This window comes from Notothenia rossii (genome assembly GCF_949606895.1).
Source record: "Notothenia rossii genome assembly, chromosome: 3".
Classification (NCBI taxonomy): Eukaryota; Metazoa; Chordata; class Actinopteri; order Perciformes; family Nototheniidae; genus Notothenia; species Notothenia rossii.
This window is the reverse complement of record NC_136901.1, coordinates 94,240,173-94,253,542: the sequence shown is the minus strand read 5'-3', so window position 1 is coordinate 94,253,542 and position 13,370 is coordinate 94,240,173. Positions and strand designations below refer to the sequence as shown.

General features: G+C 41.6%; 1 protein-coding gene across 1 annotated transcript in view; it reads left to right on the top strand.

Moving 5' to 3' along the window:
• The window catches only part of LOC307032466 (uncharacterized protein), a 17,048-nt gene extending 7,484 nt beyond the window's left edge, over positions 1–9,564 (top strand). Inside the window, exons 6-9 of the mRNA XM_079670445.1 lie at positions 4,352–4,482; positions 5,799–6,132; positions 6,838–7,836; positions 8,946–9,564. Coding sequence (XP_079526571.1) covers positions 4,352–4,482; positions 5,799–6,132; positions 6,838–7,836; positions 8,946–9,272 — 1,791 coding nt within the window. The 3' untranslated portion in view covers positions 9,273–9,564. The remainder of the gene's footprint in view (positions 1–4,351; positions 4,483–5,798; positions 6,133–6,837; positions 7,837–8,945) is intronic.
• The last annotated feature ends 3,806 nt before the right edge of the window (positions 9,565–13,370 follow it).

Genomic DNA, 13,370 nt, shown 5'->3' with positions numbered 1-13,370 from the left:
TCTACGCTGCTATCCAAACCACTGACATCCTTATCCAAAGACGCTGTGCAACACACTCAGTGTGTCTACAAATATTCAAGTGAAAAAAATAAGAGAATTCAATGAGCGAAAAAAAGTGTCTATATAATAAAATATAATAATAATAGAACTTCGTAAACGATCTTAAATACTGGCAACAATTAGAAAACAGCTTTTATTTGACCTTCAGAATTTTCATAAACTATGAAGGTTTCTCATTTCTCTAATTCACCTCCTTGACTCCCCTCCTCGACTCCTCTTTCCTCGACTCCCCTCCTCGACTCCTATCCTCGACTCCCCTCCTCGACTCCCCTCCTCGACTCCTCTCTCCTCGACTCCCCTCCTCGACTCCCATCCTCGACTCCGTTCCTCGACTCCTATCTTTGTGTCTCAGTCCCACCCACAGGAGATGCGAGCGGAGGAGTCGAAGGGGGGGAACCGAGGAGAGAGGAGTCGAGGAGAGAGGGAGGGGAACCGAGGAGAGAGGAGTCGAGGAGAAAGGAGTCGAGGAGGGGAACCGAGGAGAGAGGAGTCGAGGAACCGAGGAGAAAGGAGAGAGGAGGGGAACCGAGGAGAGAGGAGTCGAGGAGAGAGGAACCGAGGAGAGAGGAGAGAGGAGGGGAACCAAAGAGAGAGGAGTCGAGGAGGGGAACAGAGGAGAAAGGAGGGGAACCGAGGAGAGAGGAGTTGAGGAGAGAGGAACCGAGGAGAGAGGAGGGGAACCGAGGAGAGAAGAACCGAGGAGATAGGAGAGAGGAGGGGCAACGAGGAGAGAGGAGAGAGGAGGGGAACCGAGGAGAGAGGAGTCGAGGAGGGGAAATTAGAGAAAGGAGAAACCTTCTTTGTGTTTCTGTAATATTTTGTGAACCTGAGGTTTTTATGGAACGAGAGCAAACAAGTCACAAAATGAAAGAAAAAAATGGACTGAAAGAGTTTAACATTTAAATCAAAACAAGCCTCCGTAACAATATTAAGTGGAGGTTAATAAGTTCATTAAAGAATCAGGAATCAAGAGTGTGAAACAAACAACAACAAACAACACTAGCCATGGTTACAACAACAACAACAACAACAACAACAACAACAACAACAACGTGTTGATGGTTGTGTACGGAATGTCGTGATTTAAAAACACAACTCTGTATCCTGTAACAAATCACTGTTGATCGAGATAATATCACATCATAACATCGAATAGGCCTGAATATATAAGATAATGAAATAATGATAACAGGAAAATAATACAAATAAAGAAGAGAGGAAGAGGGTTGTGAAACTGACTCGACCTTTGGAGATATATTTGTATCAACACGTTAAATACATGAATAAATAAACATGTTTCTGTAATATTCTAAAAACCTGTGACTTCTTGTTTTAAAAGAACAAGAAAAGTAAAAAAAACAAACAATTCAAAACATGGATGGAGAGTTCTGGAACCAAAAGATTAAATCACAACAACAGAACTACAGTAGCCATGGCAACACCAACAACATCAACAACGTGGTGGTTGTGTACGGAATGTCATGATTTGAAAACTCAGTTATTACCATAGAGTCTACGGTTAGTACTCAGCCTTCATCGTCAAACCTTCATCATAGCACTGAGAGACATCCGGCTCCTGAATGCAGACGTTAGGTCAGTTCGTCCAGCAGCGCCTCGTCCCCCGGGCGGAGACTCTGACCAATAGGATGGAAGCTCTGAAACACAGGATGGTGGACAGAAAGACCCACGCTCAGCACAGAAAGACCCACGCTGAGGACAGAAAGACCCACGCTGAGGACAGAAAGACCCACGCTGAGGACAGAAAGACCAACGCTCAGGACAGGGAGGCAGCCATCAGGTTTGTGGCTCAGAGGACGTGGGGAGACAGGAAGGAGGAAGAGGAAGATCTGTGCTTCAACAAACTCTTCACCTTCATCAACAGCCTGCAGGACAAACAGTGGGAGAACCTCAGGGACCAGATGAGAGAACCAGTGAGTCCTGATTCTGAACTTTCATTAACTAACTGTCCCTGAACCTTAGACTGGACATATAGAGAGTATACAAAGTACACACTGCAGTACAGGAAGCAGAGGGGGGTACTCAGATCTGGTACTTGAGTAAAAGTAGAAGTACTCAGATCTTGTACTTGAGTAAAAGTAGAAGTACTCAGATCTTGTACTTGAGTAAAAGTAGAAGTAATCAGATCTTGTACTTGAGTAAAAGTAGAAGTACTCAGATCTTGTACTTGAGTAAAAGTAGAAGTAATCAGATCTTGTACTTGAGTAAAAGTAGAAGTACTCAGATCTTGTACTTTAGTAAAAGTAGAAGTACTCAGATCTGGTACTTTAGTAAAAGTAGAAGTACTCAGATCTGGTACTTGAGTAAAAGTAGAAGTACTCAGATCTTGTACTTTAGTAAAAGTAGAAGTACTCAGATCTGGTACTTTAGTAAAAGTAGAAGTACTCAGATCTGGTACTTGAGTAAAAGTAGAAGTAATCAGATCTTGTACTTGAGTAAAAGTAGAAGTACTCAGAGCTTGTACTTGAGTAAAAGTAGAAGTATTCAGGTCTTGTACTTGAGTAAAAGTAGAAGAACTCAGGTCTTGTACTTGAATAAAAGTAGAAGTACTCAGGTTTTGTACTTAGTTAAAGTAGAAGTACTCAGAGCTTGTACTTGAGTAAAAGTAGAAGTATTCAGGTCTTGTACTTGAGTAAAAGTAGAAGTACTCAGATCTGGTACTTGAGTAAAAGTAGAAGTACTCAGATGTTGTACTTGAGTAAAAGTAGAAGTAATCAGATCTTGTACTTGAGTAAAAGTAGAAGTACTCAGATCTGGTACTTGAGTAAAAGTAGAAGTACTCAGATGTTGTACTTGAGTAAAAGTAGAAGTAATCAGATCTTGTACTTGAGTAAAAGTAGAAGTAATCAGATCTTGTACTTGAGTAAAAGTAGAAGTATTCAGGTCTTGTACTTGAGTAAAAGTAGAAGTACTCAGGTCTTGTACTTGAGTAAAAGTAGAAGTACCGGTACTCAGATCTGGTACTCGAGTAAAAGTAGAAGTACTCAGATCTTGTACTTTAGTAAAAGTAGAAGTACTCAGATCTGGTACTTTAGTAAAAGTAGAAGTACTCAGATCTGGTACTTGAGTAAAAGTAGAAGTACTCAGATCTTGTACTTTAGTAAAAGTAGAAGTACTCAGATCTGGTACTTTAGTAAAAGTAGAAGTACTCAGATCTGGTACTTGAGTAAAAGTAGAAGAACTCAGGTCTTGTACTTGAATAAAAGTAGAAGTACTCAGGTTTTGTACTTAGTTAAAGTAGAAGTACTCAGATGTTGTACTTGAGTAAAAGTAGAAGTAATCAGATCTTGTACTTGAGTAAAAGTAGAAGTATTCAGGTCTTGTACTTGAGTAAAAGTAGAAGTACTCAGATCTGGTACTTGAGTAAAAGTAGAAGTACTCAGATGTTGTACTTGAGTAAAAGTAGAAGTAATCAGATCTTGTACTTGAGTAAAAGTAGAAGAACTCAGGTCTTGTACTTGAATAAAAGTAGAAGTACTCAGGTTTTGTACTTAGTTAAAGTAGAAGTACTCAGATGTTGTACTTGAGTAAAAGTAGAAGTAATCAGATCTTGTACTTGAGTAAAAGTAGAAGTATTCAGGTCTTGTACTTGAGTAAAAGTAGAAGTACTCAGATCTGGTACTTGAGTAAAAGTAGAAGTACTCAGTACAGCTTGTACTTTAGTTAAGTTAGAAATACTCAGACCTTGTAAAGTCTGATTTAAGAGTTGATTATATTTCACATCATTAATCCAGATCTATAAAGTAACTAAACGAACAGTACTTAAGTAAATGTACTTAAAATAATAGATATAATTGAAATCATGAGAGCCACTAATTTGGCCATAGCTAGCTAGTTAGCTAAACATTTGCTAGCAAGCTTGTTGTAGCTTACGTTAGCTTAGGTAGCTAACTTTAGCTAGGCCTACCTAAGCTAACGTAAAATAGCTCACTAGTTAGATAGCTATAGCATTAGAGCTATTTCGGACATACGTCACCTGCAGCTCCAGAGCTTGTTTTTGCTCTAAGATGTAGAATCCACAGCTTCTGTTTCACTCTGACCTGTTTCTGAGAAGGCAGTAGTAGTCTGTTCCTTTAGGGACCCCACGTGCTCTGTGTTTTGTTTTGATGTTGATCTTAATTTCTGCCTCATGTTCTTATTGTATTCATGTTTCTGTGGTCTTCATTTCAGCTTTTGTTCTTTCTTGAGAAGAACTCTGTGAATTATATTTCTGTGAAAGGTGCTATACTAAATAAGCGTATTATGATGATATGAACCTGCTCTCCTCCTCCAGCTGACGCAGGCTCACCTGGCTCAGGTGTCCAGGAGGATCGTCACGGTCGTCTCTGAGCTCGTTCTGCAGGTTCTGGTTCCGGTTCTGATGGACCAGCTGCAGCCTGGAGACCCTTCAGAGGGTCCCTGCATGTAGGAACATGCACCTGTCACTCATACATAAGATAATATAATAAGCCTCTTAATGCCAAATTATCCCAAAGTGTGTTTAAAAAACCTACTTCAGACAAGAAATAAATACAAATTAGCCTGATATTTTCTTTTTAACACCAATGTCATTTCATTATTAAATTACTCAGGGAAACAGGACATGCCATTTCTACTGATCATGATTCCATTGTTGAGGTCGACTAGAATAGATTTACATTGTTCAATGTTCCAAACTCTCATTGGTTTTTCATACAGCATCTCTGGTAGTATGTGTATTCACTCTCTGCACACGCTTGTTGGAGCTCCTGCCCGCCCCTCCTCCCTTTGAGCCCACAGGGAGGGGGGTGCTCTGATTGGTCAGCTCGCCCACTCTTTTCTGATGAATCCACCGCCGTTACAGCGGAACATCAGTGATTATGTGTTACAATGGCGTTTGTTAGCAACCAGAGTATGTGTGTGTGTGTGTGTGTGTGTGTGTGTGTGTGTGTGTGTGTGTGTGTGTGTGTGTGTGTGTGTGTGTGTGTGTGTGTGTGTGTGTGTGTGTGTGTGTGTGTGTGTGTGTGTGTGTGTGTGTGTGTGTGTGTGTGTGGTCTCAGTCTGACCAGAAAACAAATATTATGAGAGGTTTGGAAATGTCCAACGAGGCGTTCTGGGGCAGCATAGACAGGTCTTCTCTGTGTTAGAGTTTTACTCACTACAGGGTGTACTTTGAGGGTTAGTGACTCTGCAGACCGTTCACATGCAGAACAACCTTCATAACACACAAGGGGACGGGGAACAACCAGAAAAGCACGACATGGGACCTTTAAGTTGCTCAGGGAAACAGGACATTATAAGCGAATGGGGCTACAGTAAGATATTCTATAATCGTTCTGAATGAAAAAATATATATTGACTATTCATTTATTAGAAATGTCGATCTTGATTTTTAAAACTGTCCAGAGTGAGGATTTAGTAATGTTTTCCTGTTAGATATTTATTTTCTATTTAATGTTGGTCAGAAAAAAAACAGCAATATATAGATTTATCTTTGATTTAGTAACTTTTCCGAGTTTATTTTTACACAATCAAATAATTAAAAGATTAACTGAAATATTCTTTTCATCCCAGTCTAAAAAGTGAATTAGCTGTTTTATTCGTGTTGCCTTGACTGAGGTTGTGACTCTATTTGTAATCAAATAAACAAGAGAGATGGTCACCTGGAGCCCTAGAAATAAGCTTTTATTAACAAATATCAGGTTATTATGAATTAAATTGCAACGTGTGATTAAACTAACGGATAAATGTTTGTTTTGCAGATCCTCCGTTGAAGAATTTCTCTTCGAGTCTTCAGAGAGCTTGTCCTCGCACACTGAACAGTTTTTGGATTCAGAGGTGATGTCTGATATCTGCGAGCCGTGTGCAGAGATGACTTCAGGAGGGAAGCAGAGAGGAAGCGACGCCGGCCCGGTCCTCGCAGACGCTCCCGCTCTCAAAATGACAGCAACGAGTGACAAGTCCAGATATTCGGACGCGAGAGATCTGGAGAGTGTGCACGAGTTTTACTGCTGCTGCATCCCGTTCGTCCAAGAGAAACTTCAGAGCTTCCCCGTCAGAGTGCGAGAGGCCCTAAAAAAGATCAAAAATAACGAGGTATTGCGTCATAACAAAACACTCGCTGCTACACTACAAATCCTCGAAAACTCGCCCAGTTCATGTGTCTGATATCAGAATGTGTCTCTACTCCTGATATCAGACACGATAACTCCAGAAGTAACACTGCAGTGAGATATAGGCTGCATCATCTTGTTCAGTCAAAACATCTTATTTTGAGTTGGATCTCAGATGAAACACATATTTTTTCACATATTTATTGGAAAATCACCAACTAACATCAGAACACAGAACACTTTTGAGCATTTGTGGATTATTTTGTAACAACATCTCCTGATTCTGGTCAAATATAGTTCAACATGATTTCTACATCTAATATACCCCGTCTTAGTTCAAGAGATCTTACAAAGCTCATTTTCACGTGTTCTATTGCCAGATGTTTGGACTTATTTCAAGTGAAAACAGCTGGTTTTTTCAGTCTATATAACACGCGCAATATTATTATTTGTATTGTGAATAATGTGCTATGATAACATGTAATTACGTATCTGCCACTATGTTTTTTTTGCTCTACTAAATATTGGTAATATTCACATTAACTTTGTTTCCTGTAGATATTGAGTTGCTATTTTGACTGCACTGTTAGCGTACAGTTTGATGATCATGCCGCTGTGGTTATTGTATTTGTGTAACTCTGGCACCACAGTTTCCTTCAGGATGATTTAAAGTCTTATCTTATCTTAGGTAGCCCCGCAGGAGGCGAACCCTGACCCCGGAGACGCTTCACCCCCTCACGACCCAACTCAGCAGAAGACTTTCACACATGATGAGGTGTTGCAGGAGTTGCTCGCGAGCTCGCTGCTGATGTTGAGCTCGTGCTGCATCCAGGCCAGGGTCACGTCCAGCGAGCCGTACAGAGAGACGGTTCTTCCTCTGGCCTCAAAGATCCTGGAGACGGTGGCCCTGAGAGCCAATCAGCTGTTCGAGAGACAGCGAGAGGAGGAGGGTTCAGAAAATGTCACCGTGACCGAGGAGCAAGTCGCCGCCTCAGCGCTGCTCGTCAGAAAAGAACTGCTGGACACGATCAAGGATTTCTTCGACAACCCCAAAAAGGAAGAGGATGGAGAAGATGGAGAGGCGGGATTCTCTGGCTTCATGTCCGTCAAGAGAGTCAAAGGAAGACAGGAAAGCAGCAAAGTCACCGGGTCTAAAGACGTGGAGGAAATGGTGCAGTTTCTCCTGGACGAAGCGCAGGGCAAGAAAAAGGACAATACGCCGGGACATTCAGCGTCCCCTCGGTCTCAGTGCGGACATGTGCCCACACGAGACTTGTGGCACAGGATTATCAATTTCTTTGCCATCCCAAAAGAGGCTTTGGACCGGCTGTCGGATGACGAAGAAGAAGAAGAAGAGGAAGAGCGGGGGAGGTCGTCGGATCCTCTCACCATCAGTGAGTCCGGATCACAGGAGTCCAACAGCAACATGCCGGAGGTGGTTCAGTCTCTCATGAGGGAAGCCGAGGGCGGAGAAGGTGCTCTGAAGGGTCTGGAGCATCTGATCAGTCAAGACAAGCTGTTTCACTTCTCCAAGTCGCTGGCGGACAAACTCACGGACATGTTCAACCAGCGGACGCACGGCAAGACTCCCTTTCTGCACGTGGGCAGGCTCGCCTGGTCCGACTCGGAGCTGTGCAAGCCGAGCAAAACTTTCCCCATCACGGCCGTCTTTGAGCCCTCTGAGCAGGTGAGCTTTTATTTATGTCTTAAAGGTCTCCTATTCAACATGTGTCCCCTCTTCTCCATGTCTCTTCTACATCAACATGTGTCCCCTCTTCTCCATGTCTCTTCTACATCAACATGTGTCCCCTCTTCTCCATGTCTCTTCTACATCAACATGTGTCCCCTCTTCTCCATGTCTCTTCTACATCAACATGTGTCCCCTCTTCCTCATGTCTCTTCTACATCAACATGTGTCCCCTCTTCTTTATGTCTCTTCTACATCAACATGTGTCCCCTCTTCTTTATGTTTCTTCTACATCAACATGTGTCCCCTCTTCTTTATGTCTCTTCTACATCACATGTGTCCCCTCTTCTTCATGTCTCTTCTACATCAACATGTGTCCCCTCTTCTCCATGTCTCTTCTACATCAACATGTGTCCCCTCTTCCTCATGTCTCTTCTACATCAACATGTGTCCCCTCTTCCTCATGTCTCTTCTACATCAACATGTGTCCCCTCTTCTTCATGTCTCTTCTACATCAACATGTGTCCCCTCTTCTTCATGTCTCTTCTACATCAACATGTGTCCCCTCTCTTTCAGGAACAAAGATTCTCTCTCTTTTTGATACATTTCTATAAAAACCTGTCTGAAAATGAGCTGATCAGATTTTGGCCACTTGATGATGTCATAACGATGTTTTGTCTTGAGTAACCATTAGCCAATCAGCAACAAGGTAACCCCCCCCCCCCTTATCACCTGAATCTCCTCCTAGAGCACCATTGAGTTCTTTGTAACCAAATGTCTCTCAGAGGGGCGTGGGGAGGGGCTCCTTATTTTCATCTGAAGTAACAGACAGAGAATCAGCACTTTGGAAACAGGGCTGAAACAGAGGGGATTATGGGTAATGCTGCAATGATCTGTTTGGTGTTTCAGCCAATCAGAGACAGGCTCTGGATATATCTGAGACCTGGGATATATTGATGAGAAACAGTATGATAGGGACCTTTAATGTGTGTCTGTTGATGTGTATATAGGATATTTGTATTTTTGTATTTGGAAACGGTATGTCGATCTCTCTGTCTGTACACACAAACTGAAAGATTGACAATGAAGTTGACCTTGACTCTTTTGAGGTGTACTCGTTCGTGGAGGAGGCGGTGAAGCTCCTTCTGAAGTCCCTGGTCTTCCCTCCTCCCTCCTGGGGGATGGGTCACGTGATCAGAGTGCAAAGTGACGCCAGAGCTGCCGCCGATCGGGCCGAATCCATCGAGAAGTACGAGGCGGTGATGGAGGATTACAGGAGGATGATGAACGAGCAGGTGATTGGATCTCTGGGCAATAAGTCCGACTCCTGGCCCCGGCAGGGGGTCTCGGAGCAAAACAAAAAGAGGGACATCGTCTACTTCCTGCAGACACTACAGGATAAGGTGAGGAAGACTCTGACCAGGAAGTACGTCTGAGGAGTCTTCAGAGGAGTCTTCAGAGGAGTCTTCAGAGGAGTCTTCAACGAGCTGCAAACTACAGCCCATTCCCTTTCAATAAAAATGATATATGAAGATAACGAAGTGTTCCTGTGTTCCTTTGCTGGAGTTTGGAGGAGATGGTTGAACAGCATGGAAACCGTTTAAGCCAAAATGACTGCTCTGTTAGTGGACAGTTTGATTATCTTTGTAACTCTGGCACAGCTATTTCCTTCAGGATGAATAAAGTCCTATCTTATCTGAAGATGTATTTGGTGAATGAAATCAGAGATTACAGGATCCCAACACACTATTGTCTGGTTTATTTGTACTCAATTAATCAAATAACTTAATTATAAATGGACATATTCGCCCTAAAAGAGAATTAGCTGTTTCATAGTTTTGCTTTGATGGAGGTTGTGACTCTTTTAAAGGTGGGGTAGGTAAGAATGGAGAAACCAGCTCGAGTGCGCTAGAATTAGAAAATACACAACCCGGAAAATATCTGCCACTTCCTTCCAGAGCCCCTCCTCCAACACACAGGAACGCGCACATGACCAATGAGGGCACGAGATAAGTTTGTGCACAGATGGAAGGCTGACAGGCAGGTAGGCCATCCAGTTACTTTAGCCGGCTCAGATGATTGGTCGTACTTTTTACAGCGCCACGGCTTCCACAGATGAAATGTTTTTATGTATTTATTGTCAAAGCATTTCATATATTCATTGCTATCGGGATGTTAAGAGCATTCCATGGAATATAACAAAAAGTGTTTCTGAAGTGAATTACATAACCCCACCTCTAGAAATAATCTTTTATTGGCGAACACACAGCTGGTCTCAACATGTATTTGGTGAATAATGGAAGTAGAGTGCCTTGCTCAAGGGTACCACGGCAGGGCAGGAGGTGAACTGGGACCTCTCCAAGTAGCAATCCACACTCCATATTTTAGGTCTGGTGGGGGACTTGAACCGGCGACACTACGGCTCCCATTCCAAGCCCCTACTCACTGAGCCACTGCCATCTGAGTGAAGATGGCAATGTGACAAAACAATGATTTTAAGATTTAAAAGAAAGAAATGCATCAATAACTAATGATTTTGTTTATTTTATGAGCACCAGAAAAAGGGACTTGTTGGTAGATATTTAAATGTTTCATCTAGTAAGAGATGATATAATGAGTACAAATATACGAATATAATGATTAAATATTAATTGAAACTGGATTAGAATAATTTAGTTGTTGTTGAAATACACCAACAAATCCATGGCCACAAAAAACAGGCACTGTTTACATTTAAAAGTTATGATCAATTAACGGAATTAGAAAATTCAAGGAAACACCTGAATACTTCCTCCACCTCTGATCTTTTTGAACACCTGTGTTTCACCGGACACAAGATTTAAAAGAAAGAAATCCATCAACAAATAATGATGGTGTTTATTTTATGAGCACTTTCTACCAATGCTAACAGGTTAGTTTGTAACAGCAGTAAAATGCTACCTGACACCTAATGTGGGACGCCTAAGCTCCAGATGGTGTATGTCTTCCTCAAACAAGAGAGAGTCAATGAAGCTATGGGTTAAAACAAGCTGTGACGTCATTTAATCAAAATCACATGACTTTTCAAATGTCCAATCACAAATGAGGGTGGAGCAACCTTCAAACAACAAGTGTCCCACATTAGGCTAAATCACCCGAAATATAATTATATACACACATAGGACAAAAAGTAATTTCACTTTTTATACCTTAAGTACATTTGCTGAAATACTTTTGTACTTTTACTTAAGAAAGATTTTGAATGCAGGACTTTTAGTGTTAAGGAAGTATTTTAACAATATAGTGATACTTGTACTCAAGCATCTGAATACTTCCTCCAGCTCTTTTTGAACACCTGTGCTTCACCACCTGTCTGTTTTCCAGATATTCACCGGGAACCAGAACCTTGAGACTCCGGTCCTGGCTCTTTTCAACACGTCCACTGTGGCCCGTTACCTCCGGATCAATCCTCAGAGCTGGTACCAGAACGGGTCGCTGGGACACATCTGCCTGCGAGCCGAGGTGCTGGGCTGCGCTGTGCCAGGTACAGGAGGACATATAATGAATATAATAGGAAGACACCTGTCGCAGAAATGTATCATGAGTCTCAGTTCATTATTTATATGCAGAGGTGGGAAGTATTGGAGTACAAACACTTAGTTACTGTGCTTAAGTACATCTTTCTGGTATCAGTACTTTACTCCACTACTTCTTTTTCTGATGACTTTTTACTTTGACTTCTTACATGTTGAACCCAAATACCTGTACTTTCTACTTCTTACATGTTGAACACAAATACCTGTACTTTCTACTTCTTACATGTTGAATACAAATACCTGTACTTTCTACTTCTTACATGTTGAACACAAATACCTGTACTTTCTACTTCTTACATGTTGAACTCAAATACCTGTACTTTCTACTTCTTACATGTTGAACACAAATACCTGTACTTTCTACTTCTTACATGTTGAACTCAAATACCTGTACTTTCTACTTCTTACATGTTGAACACAAATACCTGTACTTTCTACTTCTTACATGTTGAACACAAATACCTGTACTTTCTACTTCTTACATGTTGAACACAAATACCTGTACTTTCTACTTCTTACATGTTGAACACAAATACCTGTCCTTTCTACTTCTTACATGTTGAATACAAATACCTGTACTTTCTACTTCTTACATGTTGAACACAAATACCTGTACTTTCTACTTCTTACATGTTGAATACAAATACCTGTACTTTCTACTTCTCACATGTTGAATACAAATACCTGTACTTTCTACTTCTTACATGTTGAACACAAATACCTGTACTTTCTACTTCTTACATGTTGAACTCAAATACCTGTACTTTCTACTTCTTACATTTTGAACACAAATACCTGTACTTTCTACTTCTTACATGTTGAACCCAAATACCTGTACTTTCTACTTCTCACATGTTGAACTCAAATACCTGTACTTTCTACTTCTTACATGTTGAACCCAAATACCTGTACTTTCTACTTCTTACATGTTGAACACAAATACCTGTACTTTCTACTTCTCTCATTTTCCAAACAGGCTGGTTCCTTTAGTCTGAATGTGTGTTTGGTGGCGTGATCATTATTATTTAGAGTCATTGCGTGCCTATTGATTTGAACACGATCCGTGTATCCATCATTTCCTGGTCTTCTCTAAAGAAGAGGGACCCATGAAAACGTTGTCATGTTGCCGTTGGTCACCATGGAAACATTCATTAGCTAACAATGACATTATTGTTCTATTAATATAAAGGGAGGTCAGGTACTCTTTAAAACAGCTGCTAGTTATGGGTACTTTTTACTGAAGTACATTTCAAAGCCTCTTTACTTTTACTTGAGTAAAGAAGTTTAGTCAGTACTTCTACTTTCACCAGAGTATTTTTAAACACGAGTATCTGTACTTCTACTTGAGTAAAGGATGTGTGGACTTGTGTTATCTCTGCTGTCACACCACAGATCCAAACAACATCTACCCGTGGCAGACAGCGCCGGCAGAGCCTCAAGACAAACTGGACTTCAGACACCACAACTACAAGGAGATGAGAAAGGTTTGTCAGAGAAACTGAAACACAGGGATTTTAGTCTCTGCAGACCATTTACATGCACAGAAACCTATAGAGCACACTACAGGAGAGGGGACACCACAGAAAACACCATGAGGTCAACCAGAAAGATTTGTCTTGGCCTGCACAGAACATTTTAAAGATAATATAACTGCAGTGGGTTTAGTGTGTGTGTGTGTGTGTGTGTGTGTGTGTGGTCTCAGTCTGACCAGAAAACAAATATTATGAGAGGTTTGGATCCTCACTGAGCTGCCACTACCTGCGGTCTGTTTGGAGACTGCTGACGGTCAGCCCACAGAAACAAACACACACTCAGTGTTGGGGAATCATTTCCCCTGCATGTCCTCCTTCGCCCTCTGACGCAGCTGACCAGCCTCGAGCAGCCGCTATCTCCCATAAGGAGGGTCTGCCCTAGCATATTGTTGATGTTACCAGTTTGTGACCGGGAAGCTCTCGGTCA